At 44.2% G+C, this 22739-nt stretch overlaps 3 protein-coding genes and 1 long non-coding RNA gene across 6 annotated transcripts; 2 read left to right on the forward strand and 2 right to left on the reverse strand.

Moving 5' to 3' along the window:
* The first annotated feature begins 233 nt into the window (after positions 1–233).
* On the forward strand, positions 234–6923 carry CFAP119 (cilia and flagella associated protein 119). The gene is made up of 9 exons (XM_007433911.3): positions 234–368; positions 1144–1175; positions 1461–1526; positions 3977–4146; positions 4647–4717; positions 4890–5006; positions 5284–5338; positions 6033–6110; positions 6457–6923. Exons 1-9 carry the CDS (start codon positions 345–347, stop codon positions 6633–6635), a joined length of 792 nt encoding a protein of 263 aa, XP_007433973.1. The 5' UTR covers positions 234–344; the 3' UTR covers positions 6636–6923.
* Positions 6924–7965: 1042 nt separating this feature from the next.
* Positions 7966–16105, reverse strand: PHKG2 (phosphorylase kinase catalytic subunit gamma 2). Its single transcript, XM_007433913.3, has 10 exons — positions 15947–16105; positions 14106–14241; positions 13844–14019; positions 13062–13116; positions 12357–12422; positions 12051–12214; positions 11704–11794; positions 11407–11560; positions 10248–10370; positions 7966–8702 (listed from the first exon to the last, which is right to left on the reverse strand). Exons 2-10 carry the CDS (start codon positions 14198–14200, stop codon positions 8418–8420), a joined length of 1209 nt encoding a protein of 402 aa, XP_007433975.1. The 5' UTR covers positions 14201–14241; positions 15947–16105; the 3' UTR covers positions 7966–8417.
* Positions 16106–16495: 390 nt separating this feature from the next.
* LOC112541329 (uncharacterized) lies at positions 16496–22079 on the forward strand. 3 transcript variants are annotated; one of them, XR_015796491.1, is made up of 3 exons: positions 16496–17190; positions 17586–17774; positions 20395–22079. It is a non-coding gene; the product is annotated as an uncharacterized LOC112541329 (long non-coding RNA). The 3 variants fall into 3 exon arrangements; XR_003085342.2 differs by having other exon boundaries at positions 21222–22079; XR_003085341.2 differs by having other exon boundaries at positions 21562–22079.
* Positions 17235–22132, reverse strand: TMEM265 (transmembrane protein 265). Its single transcript, XM_025170310.2, has 3 exons — positions 21999–22132; positions 21304–21517; positions 17235–17915 (listed from the first exon to the last, which is right to left on the reverse strand). The coding sequence occupies exons 2-3, from the start codon at positions 21490–21492 to the stop codon at positions 17754–17756; spliced, it is 351 nt and encodes a 116-aa protein (XP_025026078.1). The 5' UTR covers positions 21493–21517; positions 21999–22132; the 3' UTR covers positions 17235–17753.
* Positions 22133–22739: the final 607 nt, after the last annotated feature.

The raw sequence follows: 22739 nt of genomic DNA on the forward strand, positions 1-22739 counted from the left end.
TTAGAATGAAAGGGGAAACTCCCCGTCTACGTGGCAATAAGACGATTTGACTATCAAGTGTTAGTGATTAATTCTATGAAGTATAACAAAGAGGTGGAATCTTCTCCTTGGTTTTTGTTGTTTTATTCTATTTTGTTATTTAATTCTATCTCTATTGAAAGTCTCTCGCCGCATTGAAAATGCCTGCGATTGGCGAAGCACTCTCTCATTCTTTCTACGTCCCGCCTCTTTAGTAGTATACCTCATTCTGATTGGACAAGTACCGACGGAATTCTGAGTGGCTGAAGCAGGGATTGCCATGGCAACGCGTGCTTCCTCCGCGCCTCTCAGCCCAACCAGCCGAAATGGGGCCGGAAAGCCTCCAGAAGGTAAAAGAGAAGAGAAATTAGTATTAAATTAATAGTTATAATTGCTACCTTGAATAAATTACTTCCACCGTGGGGGACGTGGTGGCATTTGAGGGACAAAAACGCAAATTCAGCAGATGCAGAAACGCTGGAAGAAGTTTCACCTGTTGAACGTCTGTCTGCTGTGCAACCGTTGAAGATTACATGGACCGTCAAGGAGGAGAAAAAGCATGTTTGGGAGGGAGCTAAAGCTAGAAATGGCAAAAATCGAGTGCAATTCCTTGGATGGTCTAGGTTTTGCCATACTTAAAATGAGATAACTGGGATTGAAGTTAATCAAAGCTGTTTTATAACTCTTGTCAGTAGGTCCCTCCTGTCTTTGACTAAATCTTATCCAATGAAGAAATCCTTACTTTTTACTAGTAGTGAAATTACCAGATATCATATGTAATTTGAAATAACAGTAATAAAATTAGTATAGTCCATTGCAGCAGGTAGCATGATTGATCCCTGAGTAGCCAGAAATCCTGCAAGTAATTGGACGCACCTCCTTCTCTTCATAGCATATCATACATTTTTGAACCATGGTTTGTTGAGTAAGCTATAATGCTACAACTCACACTGCTTCTTAGTAAATGCTTGAGATACATGTGCAAACAAAATTAATCACCACAAAGGTCAAGACACATAAAAGCTCATAGTTACTATTTAGAGTAGGCAATGCTTTATTGTAATTTATCGAATGAAACATGGTTTTATCGAATGAAAGTATCTAAAGCTGACCTTTTCCTTGCAGCCCCAGCCACATAAGGCAAAAATATGTATGTGGTGAGTAGCTTTTCATTCTTGAAATTCAGAAGATATCTTAAATTTCCTGCCTAAGAGCCAGTTGCATGTTGATCCATGGACAGATGTTCCTTTCGTTTCTGGCTGGCTGGGGTTCTAATACTTAAGCTACATCCTTCATCTAGTGTAAGCCTCATTAAACTCATTTTGGACCTCATTTTCAAGAAAACATGTACTGTATAGGATCACACGTTGCTATAGACAAAATTGTTTGTGTTACATTAGCAACCCGTAGTTATTCTCCTTACTTTTTCTTGTGTGTTTCAGGAAATATTTAGATGTTCACTCCATGGACCTCATCAATGATGCTGGAACAACTGATGAGCTGAAGAGGTGATGGGAGTTTTAAGATTATGAAACATTTAATGACTGGCTTTCTTAATTTTTTTCTAGAACAAAACATGAGAAGTGCACAGAATGAAGATCTGAATAAATCCATTGCCAGTATAGTGTTTAATAAAACCCTTTTTCATCTGTAGCACAACCCAAAAGTGTATTCATATACAATAAGATGCATAGTTGTTCTCTAGCATTAAGGATCTTGAAAAAAGGACTTATTTGAGAATCCCAACATAATGTAGTAAAAAAAACAGGTTTATCTCTCTCCCCTCCCCCACCCTCCCCTCTTTATTTAGTTTTCTCAGGTAACAGCAATAGCCTTTGCGGTTGCAGCTATTAAGAAAAACTGTCCTGATAATTAAAGCAATAGACAGCAGAACCCAATCCCTCCCGGATCCACACCTTGTGAGTTTTCTCCACAATATAATTCATTTTAGGCAGGTGTGGGAAACCATTGGCCTTTCAGATGTTCCTGAATCACAATTCACTGAAACCTAGCCATTGTGGCCCAAGGTTGACGATGCTGAAAGTTCTAGTTTAGCAGCAGCTGGAGGAACACAGGTGTTTTCTTCTCCCTGTGATTATTTGGGAAAGATCCAACTATTTCAGGATCTAGGATATATTAATGAGAGATCTATTGGCTTACTAATATTATTGATTTTTATTTTTGGCCATTCAATTCTAGTGACTATAAAGCTTCAAAATACAGATCTGTATTCATTGTAAGTCCTTGCCTGTAGCAATAACATTGTATTCATTCACTGCAACGAATTACAGGGTTCCTCTAGCACATTAATATATTTATTGTGGCAAAACCATTCCTAGGCTGCAACTTGCTTCATCAGATGTATGAAACAGATGTGCAGATGTGCCTCTTGCAGCAGAAAAGCAAAATTTCGTTTGCCAGATAAATAATAATATGCTACAAAACCAAATTAAAAAAGAGTTGCACTTTTATTTGAGGAATAAACCCTACTGAATAAACATGCAAAGGGTCAGTCTATACAAATCAAAAACATCCAGAATGCAGAAAGAAAGGAGGGTACTACAACAGTATTTGACTGTTATCAGTATTTGATTAATCTGTATATAAAAGTTATGCCCAAGAGTAGCACTATGCGCAGTGGTGCATTTGCGTGTAGCTAGACCTCAGGAATCAGACTGGCAGTGAAATCCGTATCTGAAATCTTCTTGTTGTTGTTGTTCAGTCGTTAAGTCGTGTCCGACTCTTCGTGACCCCATGAACCATATTGCGCCAGGCCTTCCTGTCCTTCACTGCCTCCCTGAGTTTGCTCAGTTTCATGCTCATTGCTTCAGTGATGCTATCTAACCATCTCATCCTCTGCCGTCCTCTTCTCCTTTTGCCTTCAATCTTTCCCAGCATCAGGGTCTTCTCCAAAGAGATCTCTCTTCGCATTAGGTGACCAAAATATCTGAGCTTGAGCTTCATTATCGATCCTTCCAATGAGCAATCAGGGTTGATTTCCTTTAAGATTGACTGGTTTGACCTCCTAGCAGTCCAGGGGACTCTCAAGAGTCTTCTCCAGCACCACAGTTCAAAGGCATCAATTCTTCGGCGCTCGGCCTTTTTTATGGTCCAGCTCTCACAGCCATACATTACTACTGGAAAAACCATAGCTTTGACTATGCGGATCTTTGTCGGCAAGGTGACGTCTCTGCTTTTTAATATGCTATCTAGGCTTGCCATAGCTTTCCTCCCAAGGAGCAAGCGTCTTTTACTTGCTATTGATGGCGCACAATCTTTATATTGCAGTGGTTTGTGTAATGTAACAATAGGGGGTTAACTGGACATTTCCTTATTAGGAAGTGGGTTAGGAAATGAAAAGGAGGAGGATTAAGACAAAACAGGCAGTTTAGAGTTGGGCAGACTAAAAAGAGGGAAAGTAAAGAACTGTGATAATTATTCTCGAATTGATCGTTGTTATCTGTTCTTACTATGTTATTGTTAAATGATGTTTTAATTGTTCATGATCAGATGTCTTCTGAGTAAACAGAATACCCCATCCTCACCTTGAAATGCTATACTACCAGAAAAAAAAAATCGGTAACGGAAGAGATAACCACAGTATAAAAACTGTACATTTATTTATTTATTTATTTATTTATTTAATATTTCGAATTTGGTCACCGCCCATCTCACTTGGAAGTGACTCTGGGCGGTTTACAGTAAAAACAAAAAATAAATATTAATAAGTTAATTTATCACTTTGGAGTGGTGGCAGTGAGATTTTAAACTGGGTTCAATTATCCCCAGAAGAAACAGAGAAGAAATTATGCCAGTTCTGGGCCCAATAAACCCACCAGTTTTGCCACAGATGTACAACATTTTTAAAAAGGCTCTTCTAAAGTAATGGAAATGGCTAATAAATGGTTGTGAATGTTCAAGCTATCACATTTCCCCCAATTTCCTCTAATTTCTGCAGGCTCCTCTCTGAGCTCTTTGATCTGAAGGATTTTGAATCAAATCCACGCTCAGCTATCTTGTTAGATTTGTATTTCTACACCATCCAGTTCAGCCAGGAGCAGGGCTTCAACCAGGAGCAGACCTCTGCTTTCTTCTCAATTGTGAAGGATGTGCATGAGGCCTGTGTGGGTAAGGAACCTGATGTTGAGAAAGACAGAAAAAATGAAAGATTGTAAGAGCAGAGAAACATGGGGGAAGAAGATGGAAACCTTATTTATTTACTTGCATATTTATTTACTTGGTTTTTTAATAGTGCAACAGGGTGTAGGAGATACATGGGAGAAAGTAACAGTTGTTCCAAATGTCCAAGTCACAGTAAGCTTGGCCTCTGTGTTCCATGTGCAATGGCCTGGCCCTGTTTGTCTGTCACTTATGCTGGCTATTGTACCACCAGTCCCATGTGCTAGCTTGCCTTTGATGTTATGTCTGGGCAGCATCATCAGGAAATGTCTTGCATGAGTAATAGCAGCTAGCAATAGAAGAGGAAGGAAAAAGGGCCCCACGAGAGTCAGTGGAATGGAGGAACGGGGCTGCAGGGTGAGGGCTTGAACCGAAAAGAAGGACATGGAAGAAAGGAAAGAAGCTAAAGTGGATCTTCTACTTATTCCTACCGTGTTGTTTTTGTGTAGAAACACCGCTCCCCAATGTGGAGGAATGCTATAACTATTTCTCCGAACTCGTGTTCTGCCACTCCATTCGGGTGAGTGCATGAATGCCAGGCAGGCCAAAAGTGGCTTCATGTTGTTAGAGTTGTCTGTTGCCTTATCCCCCTCATTTATTTTGAATGCATTTCCCCTGCAGGAGAACCTTCCTCCCCTTCTGTCTCTTTGCAGGGGTTCTACTGCTGTCTTCCTTCTCTCTCTCTTTCTCAGAGACCCCCCTTCAGCATTGATCTCTTCAATCAGGACCAGCTGGTGCTCCTAACCGACTATATGATTAACACTTACTTCCGCCACTACAAACTTTACAAGTACGCTTTCACCCCACAGGTAAGGCTGACTTCCTTCAGCCCAGGCAGTGCTAGGCGAGGGTCGGTGCTCTCTTGCCATTTCCCTCCAATGGCAAGAAGAGCATCTCCTCTGGAATATGCCCCAATTACAAAATGTGACCTCTGACACCATTTGGCTGCTGCTGAGAATTTTATGGTCGAGTGATGGAGCAGCACCTTTATGAATGGAGCACCAAGCATCCCAACCACAGAGAGTTTTAAGATGGTGGAATCCAAGTGTTAGCTGTCACAACCCCGATTCTTCTCTAAATCAATAGGTACGGCTGGACATCTCATTCACCTATACTGGGTTGCCTGAACCAGAGCCTGAAGGTGAGTGTGGAGGTGTGCTGGGATCCTTTCCCAACTCACTTCTGAGGTCTACCCTGATCCACTCTTTTTAGTTAGGAGGATGAAAAAAGAAACAGGCCAGGCTGCCTTTGTCTGGGAAACCATCTTCCTAAGTAAAACAGAGTTAAAGCAGTTGCTACTTGAAATTAGATTCCTAAAATAAGGCTTCAGATAGCTTTACCCCAGTCTGATGTCCTCCAGATGTGGATGGCTTACCAATCATTCCCAGTCAACCCAGCTACATTATGCAAAGACAACAGTGGGGAAGATTGATAAGGTAATAATACCCCCCTGTCAGGTGGGATCTGAAGACATACAAAGTTGCGTGATGGGGCTTAGGGCATTGGCCAATCTGGATGTGAGTTCTTCCTGAAAGAGGCTTTCAGATAGATGTGGTCTCTTTCTCAGCTCCACCAATTTGAGATTCGTTCACTGGGGAGTGAACCTTGGACCTTTGGTGTGCTGGGTTTGGGCTGGGGCCTTTCTCCCTTTTGAGGCAAGATTTGCAGGACTCCAAAGGGGATAAAACTTCCTAATGCCATCTTACCTAAGATGAGTTAACTTACATAAACCGATCATGTAAAATAATGGGATTAAAAATAAAGAGAGCATTATCTGATCCCTTTCCTTCCAGGGCTGCCAAAATATTTAGCATCTCTCTCTCTCTTTTCTACAGAAGCTACAGCTGAGAGTACAGAAACAGCACTGTCCCCTTTGCAAGAGGAATTGGAGGAAGCCGTTGCCCCTGAAGAAAGTAAGTGGGGGGCTCCAGAAGCACAGAGTTTGGAGTTGGGATGGTGTAGGGGTTAAGGAGGTGAGCTAAGCAATCCACAGCTCCTTAAATTGCCCCCTGGCCATTAATAGCCACTCTCTTTTAGCCTTTGGGCGGGGGGGAGATAATAGTTCTCTATCTTACAGAACCTTTGTTGCTATTATGGAGATGGTATATGGGAAGAGGTCTAAATACTTTAGGGCTTTTTAAATGCTAACTGATGCATGATTTTTGGCAGTGTGGGACCTGAAGCCAGAGTGGCTGATGGCAGTGCTTCTCTTGGGCTACTTGCTAGAATTACAGTTCACTCTGCCTCACCCACTTCTAGGTCCCACAGCTACGCTGCGTGACTTCATTGTATCTCAACTCAACCAGGAGTTATCCCAACTGCGCCTTTCCATCGATCAGCGTCTAAAAGTAACAGAGGACCAGTTTAATGCCAAGCTGACCCAGCTGGAGAAAGGTTCTGGTGCCAGCAAGGGGAGTGCCAAGGGCAAGAAGAAGTGACCAGACTAGAAAAGTTGGGGTGCAAGAGGACCATTTCCTGTCCCAGGGTTGTTTCTGTGTTTCCAGGGCTTCTGCAGCAAGATAATAAAGGGCCACAGAAAGGCCAAGAGAGCGGACAGAGAATGTCAGTTAAAATATGAGGAGCAGATGGATTTCTAAAAGGCTTTTGAAAGTGTGATATAGTTTACAGGAAATCTCTGTTGAGATAGTAAGGTCATATACTAGTAGCAGGAACTGCTGCATTCCTTGTGTACATGATGTTATGATATTAAAGCGCGTTTAAATTTTTCCCATTGTTCATTCTTTTTCCCAGGTCAAAAGTATGCAGCATTATTAAGGCCAAGAACCAATCTGAGCCTCTGAAGGGGTTGCTAAAGAAGATAGGTCTAAAAGAAAGACCACTCTGGGGAAAAAAATTAAAATCAATTAGGATTTAATTGAAACTAAATTAATCAAGTAATTTAATATGATTACTTCCCATATTTAATTTTTTTCTTCTACCACATTGAACATTAGAATAAAAATTAGCCAGTTTGGTGCAGTGGTGTAAGGTGCTGGACTGGAAACCAGGAGACCTTGAGTTCTAGTTTTCTTTCAGGCAGGGAAGCTGGCTGGGTGACTTTGGACCAGTCATTCCCTCTTAGCCCAACCCACCTCACAGGGTTGGTCTTGTGGGGAAAATAGGAGGTGAGAGCGTTATGTTAACACCATCTTGAGTTGCAGAAGATAAAGGCAGGATATAAGTAAATACATTCAAGTTTTGGGAAGATTCTGGGGAGCCTGTTGCATTTTCCAAAGGATGCAAAGCATGATGTAGCATGGCTGGGCAGAGAGAGATCTTTCCTTCTCCAGAAGCTGTGCCTGGAATCTGTCTGTGCCAGTTAGACTGTGATGAACTTGGTATGGTTCCTTTCTGCAGACTTTCTCCTCAGCCCAGCCCAGTTCCATCAGGGGCCAACCCTGTCATTGAGGACTGAACATCCTTCCTGGGACATGCCTAATTCCAGCTGAATTGTTGCCTCCACTTTGGGCAGTGCTTGGGAATTTCTGGGACTTGGGGCAGAAGATGGCAGTGGAAATGAGTATGTCTGGCAGTGCCCGTTTCAGCAGAAATTAGATGGAGCCCTCTTCCAAGTCTTGGAATGAAAAGGAAGCCCAAGTCAGTAGACAGTTGTGGTCTCATTTCACTTTTATTATAGTTTGGACAATCATAGGGTGGGGGATGACAAAAAACACAAAAACAAGAAGCATTTCAACCCAAGGGCCACGTCCACTACCTGACTGCAGCAAAAAGGAGATATGCAAGACCTGATCCCACACCTGCTCTCCAGTACTGACCAAATCCAAACACACTGATTGTTCCCTCAGCAATGGGAAAAGGGGCTGAACTGAAGGATGAGATGCCTGGACTGTCCTTAGCGTCCAAAGGGCTACGTCAGTGGCTCCAGGTCCTGCAGCAGAAGCAAGATGCTCTCCCCTGACCTTCCCTTTGTACCAACACCATTGGTGTAACATGGTGCCCTACCCAATTCTAGAGCCCCCTTCCAGGTATAATCAGGGAATCTTGTCCCATCAGTCAAAAATTCAAGGTTCCCAAAGTTCCTGTTCCCTAGAAAGTAAGTCACTTCCATGCATGGGCAGTCCAAAGGAGGATTCTACAATTTCCTGTTCTCCCCCAATGGGGTGAGGATGTGGTTCAGTTCTCTGTACATCCCTGCCCCCTTACATCACTCTTCCAGGGATCATCACCCTGCAGCTTCACAGGGAATGGAAGGAATCTCTCTAGTTGGGAGGGTCCTCCACAGCCGATGGCGAGGCCTCCTCTCCCTCTGTGCCAAGCAAGACCAGCTGGATGGCCTTTGGGACATTTTCAAAGAGGGCAGCACGGTTCTGTTGCTCGCCCTTCTTGACCCAGTGCCCGTAGATTCGGAAGGCACAAGCATCGATCAACTTGCGCACCCCCTTGAGTGCATAGGGGTCACACAGCAGCAGCTCCTTTGTGACCGGGCGCACCCGTCGATAGTTGGAGTAGATGCGGATGGAAGCCCGCACGGTCCATGCAATTACCTGCCATGCAAAGAGGAAGAAATAGCATCAGGCCCCAAGGGCTGCCGAAATGCAGCCACAAGGTGGAGAGAAAAAGGCAAGAAAGTTCATAAACAACTCTGGGGAGAAGTTGTGGCAAATTGGAGTTTTCTTTCAGTGGAACATTTCAAGTGGGGCTGTTTTGTTCTGAACTCAGAAACAGAACATGTTTCTTGTTACTTCTTTATCCCGATAAAATAGTCTCGCCCACAGGCTTACCCTCAAAATATCACTGTATGGATTAGCACTGAAATCCAGCACTCCTTTTCCAAAGTGACTGGGTAGATTCCTCTAGGGAACCACTTCAAGGGGAAGAAAACAACCAGCTGCCTTCTGCCAAGGCTACCCACCCACTGGTGTTTGCTGCCATAAAAAGATGGTGATCACCATCCTGCTGAGCAGCCACACAGAGACACCTTCCCAACTTTGTGCAGGCCTGTTAAAAGCCACTTAAGTTGGGAAAAGCAGAAGCAACATTCATTCCCTCTCCTATAAACTTCAGTTATGAGGAACAGTGGAAGGCCTGCAGTTTTAACAGTGGAAGTTAGCAAGATGTGTGTGGGTTTTTTTTAATGTTAAAGAGATCTTCAACTTGGAAAGAGGAATGTAGTCAATATATTTAAAAATATTCCTGCCTCCTAATCACTCCTAAACAACCCCAGGTTTTACCCTACAGCTGCATAAACGTGCAACTCAAGAAGCAGTGGGAATAAAGCCGGGCAGAATTGGCCTATATTGATCTTGGATTGCACCTGCAGCAACACAGCCAAGCATTATCTTAGAAGAGGCATCTCCTTCCCTGAGGCCACAAAAGAGGAAGAGGGACAGACAGGCTGTTGATCCACCAAGGTCCGCACTGTCGATGCTGACTAGCAGCAGTGCTTCAGGGTATCTGTAGAGCAGTGTTTCTCAACCTTGGCAACTTTAAGACAGGTGAACTTCAACTCCCAGAATTCTCCAGTCAGCTATGCTGGTTGAGAATTCTGGGAGTTGAAGTCTACCCATCTTAAAGTTGCCAGGGTTGAGAAACACTGCCATAGAGGCTTCACTCTAGAGCAGTGTTTCTCACCCTCAGTTTAAGATGTATGGACTTCAACTCCCAGAATTCCCCAGCCAGGATAACTGAAGTTGAGAAATGCCAAGTGTTGGACCTGGAACTTTCTGCATCCAAAGCATGTACTTTTAACATTCTTTTTTCACCAAATAAACAAGAAAGTCTGGAATAATATTTTAACCAGAACCTATACACAGATTAACCAGGGAGACCATTTTCTCCTACAAGCAGAAACACTAGAAACAGTGATTCTCAAAAGGAGCCATGTTTTGCTTTGACTTTGACCCAAAACTCTTTTATTTTGAGCCTGGAACACTCGAAACATCTGCTTTGCAGTCAAGATGTTACATATACCCCTGACGTATATCCCGTTGGGGATGAAGAATGGAATAAAAATGGCTTAAATGAATACATAAAATCACTTATTTTTATTTATTCATAATTAAATCAATAAATAAAAATATGCCACTTACTCTGAATTTGTGGAAGGGACTGAAATGTCGCTGCTCCCTTCCGTAGCGCTGGAAGAAGGGGTGCTGTAGCGCCTGCTCAGCCGTCAACCTTTCGACGGGATCTACCTGCAGCAGTCGGGAGATCTGCAAAAAATAAAAAGGGGGGGTGTCCCAAGAGGCATTCTGGGAAGAGGGGCCTGCCGATGGATCCTGACATGGAAAGGGAAGAATTCAGGGGCAATATGATGGTTTAAACATATTTGATTTTTTTTTTCCTGTTCTTCATGTCAGGCTAGGCAGGCCAGCTTTTCCTGCTCAAAAACACTGGCCAATGATTCAAAGTGGGCCAAGGTGTTTTCTTCCCCCCATACAGTTTTGTATTTTTTTTTCCTTCTTCTTAAAATTAGCATTGTCCGATTTTAGTTTCAGGGTTTCCCGCCTCCAAACAGTGGGAAGCTCTATTGCCAGTGCTTAGCAATTGTGGTCAGGAAGGGCTACAAGAGCCACAGAAATGAGAGTTTTGGAAACAAGGTACCCTCCAGTTTAACAAGCTCCAACCAGCGAGAGCTGCCATCTTAATTTCTCTCCATCCTTACAGGGTTGTTGGGTGGCTAAGGTTAGATTGAGAATGACTGGAAGTCCCCAAGTAAATTTTATTAAAACTCAAGGAGAAACTGGAATCCAAATGACCCCAGTCCTCAGTCTGCCACTTTGGCAACACAGCCCACCAGCCTCATTGCTAGCTCTGTGCCTTGGCTCAGAGAGATTCTTGGTTTCTCTGCAGCCCCCTCACCGACTGCCACCTGGTGTTGGTTCTGTGGTCAGATCTTCACATTTCAGGCAGACAGAAGAAGGAGAAGCTTTGAAGGCGCAGGACTGGCTTTGCCACCCTGAGACCAGCTCTTGTGGGTCCACCCCCTCCTATCCCTCCCAGATTCACCATTCCACCCTCCACATACTTCGGTGCCCGGCTAGAGAAAGAAGAATGGCTGCCAGCAGCAGGAGGGAGGCCTCCATGCTCCATCAATCCACAAAGCAAATCTATGTGAAATGGACTTAATTTGCATAAAGCTCAGCTCTGTGAGGATGGTCCTGAGACCCCCTTCTTCTACAGGGCAGTGGGAAAGGCACACAAACTCTTTCTGAATGAGTGGCAACAATGTGGCTGCTGTCTCCTTACCAAATCCTTGACTGTGTCAGATCGGTCATCCCACTCTGGAGAACCAAACTGGTACTGGCCTTCCATGATCATCCGAAGCATTAACATCTGTTTGCGGTGCCAGAAAGGGGGAGAGCCAGCCAGGAGGGTGAAGAAGATGACGCCACAGGCCCAGCTGCAGGGCAAGAAGGAGGTCATTTTCCCATGCCCCACCACACCTGGGCTGGCAGATGATAGCAGCCGTGGTCCAGGATCTCTGGATCACAGCAGATTCAGGAAGATTCCATGTCCCCACCCCATTCCCTAATTATAACTTACAGGTCCACTTCCTTCCCATAACCAGGATGAATCTCATCCATAGAACATTTCAGGATCTCTGGTGCCAGATAGCCTGGGGTGCCACATAACTCTGCAGGGAACAGTCACAGATTCAAAGAACTTCAGAGAAATACAAACTGGGAGAACCTTTCAGGACAAGAAAGGCAGCTGTATAGGCTACAGGAAGAGCCTTTTCTCCACCCCACAGAAGCAATGAGCTGAACTTTCCCACCGGCCCCTATGGTTTGACAGAGGGCTGCTCCATAGGGCAGAGCAAATGGAATGAGCCTGCCTCTACTGTCTCCCCCTCCCCAAAGATAACACTACTGGACTGGACCCCATCCCACCTCGTAGTTTCTCCCCTGGCTCCAGATGGCAGGAGAAACCAAAATCAGAGAGTTTGATGCTGAGATCATCGTTCATGAGAATGTTCTCTGGTTTCAGGTCTCGATGGATGATGTTGTTCGCATGAAGGTAGCTCACGGCCTCCAAGAGGGCTCGCATGATGCACCTGAGAGAAGGCAGAGGGAACCCCAGTTGCTGCCCTGGCTGTGCCTTAGGGCCCTCCAGAAAATAACATGGAGAAGGGCTCACTAAATTATGGGATAGGGACTTCCATTTCTCCAGCCCCAGCAGAAGACCTTCTGTTTTACCTGGTCTCCTTTTCACCGAGGGTTACCTTCTCTGTAAGGTAGTCAAAAAGCTCACCACGTCTCATCCTGCAGGGAAAACATAAACTGGAGGTAATTGACATACGGTAGGGATGGCACAGAAAAGAAAATTGCAGCTCCCACCTCCCTCTCAACCCTTTAGGGATGAAAGAGCGTGCGAAGTGGAACCCTTGGCTGGCTGGCTTTCTTGCAGCAGGGGGATTCTGATGACGTGTATAAAGTGGGGAGAAACAATCCGGGCACAGCAGCAAACATCTAGAAGGAGATCAGGCGGCAAAGCAACTTCAGCTCAACTTATAAAGCAGGTCATGCTGGCTGAGGATTATGGGAGCTGATGTTCAACACATCTGGAAGGCCACAGGCTGAGAAAAGCAGATATAGAGTCTGGAAGCAGAATCTGACCACTTCTGTTACCCTCTCTCATAATTACAATTGAATAAATAAAGACATGTGAATTTATTTTTCCACCCAACTTCCAGCTTTCCCTTCTTGGAGTAGTTTTAAACGTTACTTCAACTCTAACTCATCCATACTGGAAGAAGCAGGGGCCCTCTAACACCCAAACACAAGAGCACCGTATGAATTCCTGTTGGAAAGCCCATATTTCACATAGACATTTTCCAGAGCAAGAAGACTAGGCTGAATCAACCCCTTGATCCCACCCGTTTCCGAAGGCTTGTTACTTACAAATCAAAGACTAGGAACATGAAGGTGGATGACTCATAGGAATCGATAAGAGTAACTGGAGAAAAAGAAGAATCGTGCAGTTATATAATAATTGCTTCAGTACCTATAAAATGGCACTTGTGCAGGATCCCACGGCAGAATATGAATACCGCCACCTGCTGTACCCCTCCCAAAAAGAGATGCCCAGTGAGCAACAGCAGCACTGAGACCAGCCCCCCTTTTGATCAGTGCTTATCACTGTGTTTCTTTATCTGCCAAATTTAGATCCAGACTTTCCCCTCCAACGGTGCTCAGTTAATAAGGTTATAAAGCAGCTCTGAAGCACAATCTTTTCAAAAAGAAAGCCTTATATATGGAATCAGTGAAACAACCTGTTAAAACCACTACGATCTGCTTGTAGAATACCACCGTTGCACTGACAGTGAGAGAGGAGTCGGCAACGTGTTGATACAGTACAGACCACAGAACTGATTTAGGATTGCGTAGGATCAGACTGCTGAGTAATTGTGATTTTGGAAACAGCAAGAAACGAGCACAAAGACAGCAGTGAGCTACGTAGTGGGAGGTGGGGGAGGTTTGGGGTGGGGGGAGGCTTTGTTTTCCTAATGTTGTCACCACTCTACATGCTGCAAATCACAATCAAGCAGAAGACGGGGGAGCCTCACCCATGCATCACTGCATCAACAAAAAATATTATCATGTCGGGGAGGATGGGGAAGAATCAAAAGATGACATTTGGAGTAGAGAGATGCCGAGAGGATACAGATGGTACAGCCACTCACTGATAAAAGGGTGACCGGAGACCTGGCGCAGGATAGCAATCTCTTTGCTGGTTGACAAGCGCACTTCTTCCAGCTGCTGTGGGGTCATGCGCTCCGGGGTTACCTCAATAATCTTTACTGCATACTCCTGGCCCGTCTGCTTGTGTATACAACGCCGGACCACGCTGCTTACGCCTCTGTAGGTGGGAGGAGTAAATAGTGAACAGAGAGATCAAGTTTCCAGAAATGCTAATGCTCCCGGTGGGGACAATTCTAGCCTCACCTGCCAATAACGTCCTTGGGGTCGTATTTCTGGTAGAACTCCTTGGCTCCAGCCCAGTCTGGAAGCTCATCATCCAGGCCCACGTCTCGCGTCATTGTACCGCAGGGGCGGTAAACCTCAAATACAGATTCAGTTTCTGAAATGCAAAAAGAGGCAGAGGGAAACCTGTCAAACAGCTGCACACTTTCTAGAGTCAGCTGTTTCCTGATCAGCATGCACTGGTCCACGGGAAGACCTAGAGGGGCAATCAACATACGTGATGGTAGCCTCAGGCCGAGACATTCCAATCCACACATGGCTTTCATGGACATCATGGAAGAAATAAAGGAAAAGGACTTAATTGGACTGAGGAGCCTAATCCCCTGACTGAACATTACATTCAGGGCCAGGATGGATTTTAAGACACATCCTAGCCATCAAGGCACTCTCCCCTAGGGTCAAATGTAGCTGCAACTCCTCCCTTTGGATTCATAAACAAGTAAAAAAAAAATAAATCAACATTTGGCATCCTTGTGCTACCGTGGGGTAGATCTCCATTCCTGTGAGCAAATCAGGGCAACACAGAGAAAACCTGATGCATTTTTCTCCAAATGACCACCGTAGTGAGCAAAACGCCACCAAGATTTGACATAGAAGCCACATACAGGAATTAATGGGACTAAAGGATTGACTAAGCAAAAACATCCCTTTGAAATATCCCATTGGATGGTAACATGTACATCAGCCTTTTCCTTGGGGCAAGACACACCCCACTTTGCCCACACCATCAAACCTTCTTCCTATGCCTGTTTTTCCATCCCACAGGAATTCTTTATTTCTTAACCTCCCTATAGAAAAACTCTTAGGGCCACATTTTAGCCGCACCCCAATCCTACAGTCTGAATCCAGCTGTAATCCTGTGGACCTTTCCTTAGGAGTATAAATGCCATTAAAACCAACTGGGCTTTCCCCCCCCCCCAAGTAAAGATGCATAAGATTGACAGCATGTCTAATAACACAGTAAATCAGACCGGCTTTGAGAACCTTCCACTTACTAGGACAATTTTCCCAACGCTGTGTCCTCTGGGAATGTTAGACAACAACTGAGGATACAAATACTCATTTGTCACCCTTGCTGGGAAATCTGAGAGTTGTAGTCCAAGTTGTCCAAACAATACCAGGAAAAAGGGGAGGTTATCCTAAGACAAACATTCTGACATTGGTTGTGTTGCTGAACCAACAGGCTGAAATTCCATCTCCACAATTTAGTATTAAAGGGTATTAGAAGGGCATCTCTCATCCGTAAGCACATACTGTCAACAAGCTTGATAAAAGATGACAGCAGGATACCTGCTTTTAGGGACTGGTTGCTGCATATGAAGATACATCAAAGTATATAAAATCCACAGGATTTTATCTTAGAGCAGGACACCATTTCTGTTCCATCGATGCCTAAACCGCACACACGCCGTTGGAGATCTGCCACTCTTTTTCCTGCACTGGGGCCTTACTTTCTAAGTATACCTATAATACTGGCCTACCTTCCAAGGTTGTTGCAAAAATTACTGAGATATCATGAGTGAAGCCATCGGAGCACCTAAGACATAACACAGAAAGTGCTGATTATATTACAAAACGGGCAGAGGCTGAGATAGGTGCTCTGCCGTGAAAGCTTCCTCCTCTATCCCAGATTCGTTCAGGCACGATAGAGATGCACTCTGCATATTCTCAGAAAGTCTCGTTTTAGATTCCAGGACCGTGGCCTAGCACTGACAACAGATTACGGAGCTGAGCTGTTCTGGGTCCCGCGTTGCCAAGAACCATTATCCGCCTATCCGAGCCCTTAAGCCCGGTCCGCTCACCTCCTCTTCCTCTTTCCACTGCAGAGGAATCCTCAGTTACGTCATCAACCCCCAAGCCTCACGCACAAAGGGACTGCCCGAGATTCTCACCCGGCAGCGCCTTTGCTGAAATCGAGTGAATGACCCCCAACGACAGCCGGCGACTCCCAGGCCCCACCCCCTTTTTTCTGATTGGCTCGCGCTCTTTCAATGCCGTGGGGAGTGACAAGGGCGATGAAAGGGTTTCGTCCAGACTGGCGAGGGCAGCGCCCAATGGCAAGGCGAATAGAGCCAGAAGGGAGGCGGGCTGTCTAAGGCAGAAGCGAATCAAAGGAAGATGAAGAAATAAAAGAGCGGAGATTAAAAGAGGAAGCGCTGTTTCCTATCCGCAACAGAAAGATCAGCCAATCAGAATGGAAAGATGTAAGTGGCAAGAAGATGAACCAATCGTCTGCTAGATTTGAGAAGGCGGGGAGAGAAGCAGTTCGGTAAACAAACTTTGTAGCCAATCGCAAAAGGAAAGGGGAGGGCGCAGCGCAAAAGGGTTATTCTGGGTTTCACAATCGCAAAAGGAAGGGTCGGGAGGCGGTGACGGAGGAGCTCTCACGCCTTTCTTCAAGTTTTGGTCACGTGACTACACAGGGGGGGTGTTACACGAAGACACACACCCCGCCCTAGCCGGGCCTTCCGTGTAGTCCACAAACCTCACAACGACCTTGTGAAGTAGGTTAGGACGGGAAGCCCAAGGTCATCCAAGTTGTGCCTCGGATCAGCAGCGATCTAAATCTGGGCTTCCTGTTGACTGGGCCAACTTTCCTCCCTTTTATGCCATGCAGATCTGTTGGAGTTGCACTTCCGTACTGTCTGGGAGTTATGGGAGTTGCAGTCCTAACACATCTAGAGGCCACCAGGTTGGGAAGATTGCTCTAACCACTACACCTCAATGCAGCCTGTCTCCTTAGGAAAGTTATGTGGCTATTTTTAATCCGTTTTTCATCAAGAACCAGAAGTGGCTCCTGCTTTCCCTCTTTATCTGTACGACAACCCTCTGAAGGGGCCCAGGACTGAGAGAGTTAATGACTGGCCCAAGGTCACCAAGGGGCTTTATAGATGGGGCAGGATTTGAATCCAACTCTCCCTCCTTGCTCTTCAGGCTCGGTTCTGTGCCCAGCCAAGGTATCCCGTGACGTCCATGGGAGAAAAAAGGAGAATGCTGAAATAATCCCTCATTGAAATATAGACCTTTCTGTCCCCTTCCCTCAAAGGTAAACTATTTTTGGTACAAAGGGAGGGATTCTTTGTGCCCAAATCAGATAGTTTGGCCTGAGGCCAATTAAATTTTAATGCCACAATAATTTGGTCATTTGCATGCCGAATAGTTTGATTTCCTTTTTCCAAACTCAACCACTTTCATCTTTAGGGGATTTCTATGATTAGATCAACATGAGGTATGTATTTTTAAACCAGAAAAGAACATTTCATGAAGCAGAAATGCAAATATTTCAGTCAAGTATAGGTGCTTCTGAGAATCCGCATTCCATGGCAATCCTGGCTAGGAATGATGGGAGCTGTAGTACATCAGAGGGAGAAGGGTGATAATAGCTGAAATGAGCTAGGCTTGTCATGTCGAACAGAACTAATCCTTCTACATTGTCTGTAGGAGAACAAACTTGATGTCCACCATCTTTCCCCTCCACGAAGCCAACTCAACTGAGAAAAGTGTCACCATGATGAACAGCTCAGTCCCTGCTTGGCTTAATCCAAATGAAGAAACCTCAGTAGTCAAAATGTATTCTGGAAGTCCAAAGTCACAGATCGAGGTGGCTCATCATTCCGCTTGAGATATGAGGTAAGACAGGAGGACTAGTAGCAAAGGGGTCAGAATAAGAATGGAAAGCCAGACACCGATACTTAGGCAAGACATAAACTGAGACTTCCGAGCCCAGTGAATTGCTGCATTCTGGGAATGAGCTTTTTGCTTCTCATTAGCCTAAAGGAGCAAAAACAGTTTTATTATTCACTTTGAATGTAGAATAAGGATGCCAGATACCATTCATTTTAAGGCAAGACTCTTTTTAGCCTAACTTTTCATATCTGCTGAAATGCTTGATACAGCTCTCAGAATTTTTGACTCCTCTTCCCAACACACTGAACCACAAATAGTCTAACCACACTTCAGCTGAGCGTGTTGTGTCAGAACCTAGCTTGTGTGGTTAGTTTATGAGTCGCTGTATCATCAGAAGCAGAAAACTGGACTCAGTGAGTGAACCATCACTCAGTTAGCCATACGTAACTATGTCATGCAAATGTCTTAGGGCTGCATTTCTTCATATTGACCCTAAATCTAGAGTCCAGATGGGCAGAGCAAACCTAGATAGGACAAGGGAGGAGCTGTGCCTTATTTTTTCTCTTGTAAGGCACTTAAATATGTTTGTCTTGATGGTTGCTATGGGAATGCTTAGAAGACCAGCCCTAGACTGAAAGTTTGGATTCCACCCACCCCATATCTTTAAAGTCAGTGCCTCCAAAGCTTTCCATCTGCTGCCACCTGGGGGAGAATCTGGTGGGGACTTTCCACCATGTGGGCTCAACCAGGACCTTCCTTGCCCCAAATATTTCAGGAGGAGAACTGTGTTGGTCTAAGGTACAAAAAAATCAGAAGGAGCCTGGTAGCACCTTGTTCAATTAACAAAGTTTATTAAAAGGCATATGCTTTTGCAAGCTGCTCAGATGCACAGAGTGGTTATACTGATTAAGGATTTCAACTGGGGTGAGGTAGAGTGGGGGGAGAAGGAGGGGTAGATAGTTTGGTTATGCAGATGCAGGTTGAATGTGAGACAGATTACATTTTTCATGTAAAAAAATTAACATTTAATTTAAAAAAATTAAATTATTTTTTAAAATATAACATTACAGGCTACATGTAATGTTTCACATATAACCTGTGTCTGCATTTCCAACCTATTTTCTCCTCTACCTCACCCTATTTAAATTCTACATCAGTGTAGCCAATCTAGGCATCTTATGAAGTGCGTTGCAGATCATGAAAAGTTTAGGCTTTTGAATAAAATTTGTTGGTTGGAAAAGGTGCTACCAAGCTCTTTCCTATTTTTATTTTTTGCACTAAGCAGAGGTTCTCTCTCTGCAGGCAAAGCCTGGTGTTGCTCTAATAGTGCTACATCCAGAAGCAACAACAGAAACGGGGCAAGAGAATAGGACTGAACTGTATGAGCTGATGAAACATACCAACGAAACTATTAAAATCACTTCATAAGTTTGTTTTTATTTGACAGGGCAAAAATATAAGAAAATTCTATCTTTTATTAAGCACAAACTCACTATTACGGCATTTCTAACAAATCTAAGCTACAATTACCTTGGGGAGTGAAATATTCTTTTATTTCCTGTCAGGGGTCTTAGGAAACTGCAGAAATGATTAGTTTAGAACAGTGTTGTCCAAACTTGGCCACTTTAAGATGAGTGGACTTCAACTCTCAGAATTCCCCAGCCAGCCATGCTGGCTGGGGAATTCTGGGAGTTGAAATCCACTCATCTTAATTCTGGGAGTTGAAGTCCACTCATCTTAAAGTGGCCAAGTTTGGACAACACTGGTTTAGAACCTTCCCACATTGTTAACTAATAAACATGAGTCAACCTGGTTTTCCAAGGAAATACAATTCCCCCTCTTTCTTATCCTGGATGAGCATCAAAATTAGTGAGATCGGAACAGCTGGGAGGTGTGTAGCAGATCATGTAGTGGCTGAGCATTTGCAGAAAAAAATAATCTTGAAAAACCAAAGATGCTGGGAAAGAGAGGATAAGCTTTGTTTGTGCCAACCAAATTCTGATTGATTGCCCATTGAGGGATGGAATAGGACACTAGGTGGAAAGGGAAGAGAATGGCTGCTTGCTCTTCAAAGGAATTTCACAGAGCAAGCAGCCAGACCAGTGTTTCTCAACCTCAGCCACTTGAAGATGTGTGGACTTCAACTCCCAGAATTCCCCAGCCTGCATGGCTGGCTGGGGAATTCTGGGAATTGAAGTCCACACATCTTCTAGTGGCCGAGGTTGAGAAACACTGAACCAGATGAAGCAACATTTTGTCATAGGTTCCACTTGTGAATTGCTAAGAGCAATGTTGATTTTTGTTTTCTTCCTGTCCTCAAGGAACACTTTGGCCATTGACTTCCTACCATAAAAAAAAGGGAGGCTGTTGGACTTGTGGCTTGTGAAATGACAATGTGCTGAATACTCTCCCATAACACCCCTGCAGCTGCACATTGCAGGGGCAGGACCGGGGGGGGGGCAAATCCAGTTTTATAGGGAACCTTGTCTCCCACAATTAATTCTGTTTACTCCACCGATTAATCCTTAAACCTTTAAGGAACTTCTGCTTTCCAGAACAGAAGCTGTGTTACGACAAAAACAAGAGTCTTAAAAATTAACTCATCTCTTATCGCTTTTTACAGCCCACAAGAGGCCTGAGATACCTTCCTTAGAGGAATGTGGAATGATGCTTTTTTGAACCGCAGAGCCTGTGGAATATTGCAGGCTATGGAGCCAATCAAGAATATTGATCAAGCTCTGCTGCCTGACAGTAGCATGGGAATTTTCATGATAATCAGCTCTGGGATGGGTGGGGCAGAAATGTGATTATTTTCCACACCTGCTTGGGGAATGTTTTATCCTACCATCCAAACTCCTCCCTATTATTGTCCGTTTTGGCCATCATAGGTACTTTGTGAAAATCTGGTTTTTCAGTTTTGGAAAATGGAATACAATTCGCTCCTTTCTCCTTTGGGCATGATTAGGTCTACTAGCTGAAGGTACTAGCTGTGTGATTAGCCATTAAGTGTAGCAAGAAACACCCTTAAATCCCCCCCTCCCTTTTTCTCTCTCTCTCTTTATGCCACTAGAGACACATCGTGATTTTTTGGTATGTAGGTTTTTCTTCTCTCTGACAAAGATGGGGAACCAGGAACAAAAGTGATGGCAAAAAGATTTTATTGGTCTAGATCAGTGCTTCTCAACCTTGGCAACTTTAAAATGTGTGGACTTCAACTCCCAGAATTCCCCATGGTGTGAAGTCCACACATTTTAAAGTTGCCAAGGTTGAGAAACAATGGTCTAGATTAAGTTTTTAAATACTTCCATTTTGGATCAGTGCATATATTTGGGAAGGAAGGAAGATCGTAGCATTTGTAAATATGAGAGAAGGGGGGTATATATTGTTTTTCTTAATCCCCAGGAATTATTTTCCCAAAGAAAATTGGACCTAATATTGTTCTCTTTTTAGTTCAGGGAACACAGAAAAGGAGGCATTAATTTTCCCACTTCCTTCCCAACCGGCAACTTCCAAATGAGAAAGCATCACTCACCTTGACTGCGTAGATCAGAGCCAGGATCCCAATACACGAACAGCCACAGATGATGCTAGCTATGGCCAGGTTGCGCAATCTGCACACATTCAAAGGAGGGGGCTTGCCAGGAATGTCACTCTCCAAGGTGCCTGGTGCTTCCACCCCTCTGCTCTCTCCCGCATTGATGACTCCCATCTCTTCATCCATGGCTAAAGGACGCACAACAAAGTTGCTGAAGAAAAATAAAAAGCTAGTCTCTTTTGCTCTCTCTTTCAGTGAACCACATTAACTACTTGAGGAGTGAGGATTCTAGTCCAGGATTGTGAATCTAATTTCAGAGGCAGGAAGTGACAATGTCTGTTTCATCTGGGAGACCTGGATTCCAACCCTAGGTCTTCATGGTGTGGCATGGAGAAGAATCACATCATCTCAGCCTCGTCTTTGAGCAAAGCTCTTGTGTGTTGTCTTTGAGTTGAGCCTGACAAAAGCAAACAAGGCAGAACACCCCCAGGCACACACCTTTTCACAAATGGAATGCACTGAGATCAAGATCAGAGAGCGGATCCTCAGGAGATCAAGATCAGAGAGTGGCTCCTGAGGATCATTGCTTTTTGACTGGAACTTTCATTCAGCTCTTTTGGTGAAGGTAGGGAAGAGAGGAACAGGAGAAAACAAGCTTTGAGAAAAGACTCACATCCAGACAAAATTCATACCTCTTGATGTTTACTGGTTTTCTCCCAGACTGTTATGTACTCATACACCCATGACCGTATGTGTCTTTCTTGGGCTGGGTTCCTACTTTCTCAATGAAGTCATCTATGTTTTAATCATTCCAGTTGAGTTTCTGGTCTCTCCTCCTTTCCTTCCTTCCTTCCAGTTGACCTTCTGGGTGCTGCAGTTTTGATGAGAAATGGTCAAACTGGAAATCTCTGCTAGGCAGTACAGAAAGCTGAGTGAGAGGAAGGTTCTGGGCTGTCCCCAACTGCTGAAGGTGATGGAGCTTGGCAGGTAAGATAGGGAATATTCTGAGCAGTGGCTGCTTGGCAGGGTGGGAAAAACGAAGAGAAGGGTAGAAAGATTGACGGGATTTCTTAACCCATCACTTTTACATTGCTCACTCAAGAAATCAGGTGACTTAAGGACCTAGCAGCTGCCTTGCACAGCCAGCTAAGTTTGATTAGTTTTAACCTTATTTATTTTATGGTAGCTTATCATGGGCAAATTCAATTGGTTAGTTAAGGGATATACAATAGCAGTCTTTCTTTAAAGGAGAAATATAGAGGAGACAGTAGACTTGTTCCCTGTATTTTATTGGGTTTTTAGTTTGTGAAGCTGTCCAGAGTTGGTGGGAGTTGGGAGGCCAAGAAATGTGATAATTAACTAAATTAAATTAAATTAAATTAAAATTAAATTTTTTGTTATCTTGGAGGGCAGGAGCAGAAACAATGGGTGGA

Source organism: Python bivittatus, unplaced genomic scaffold (assembly GCF_059951505.1).
Source record: "Python bivittatus isolate LINGU-HERP-01145 unplaced genomic scaffold, Pbiv_v1 ctg000440_np1212, whole genome shotgun sequence".
Lineage (NCBI taxonomy): Eukaryota > Metazoa > Chordata > Lepidosauria > Squamata > Pythonidae > Python > Python bivittatus.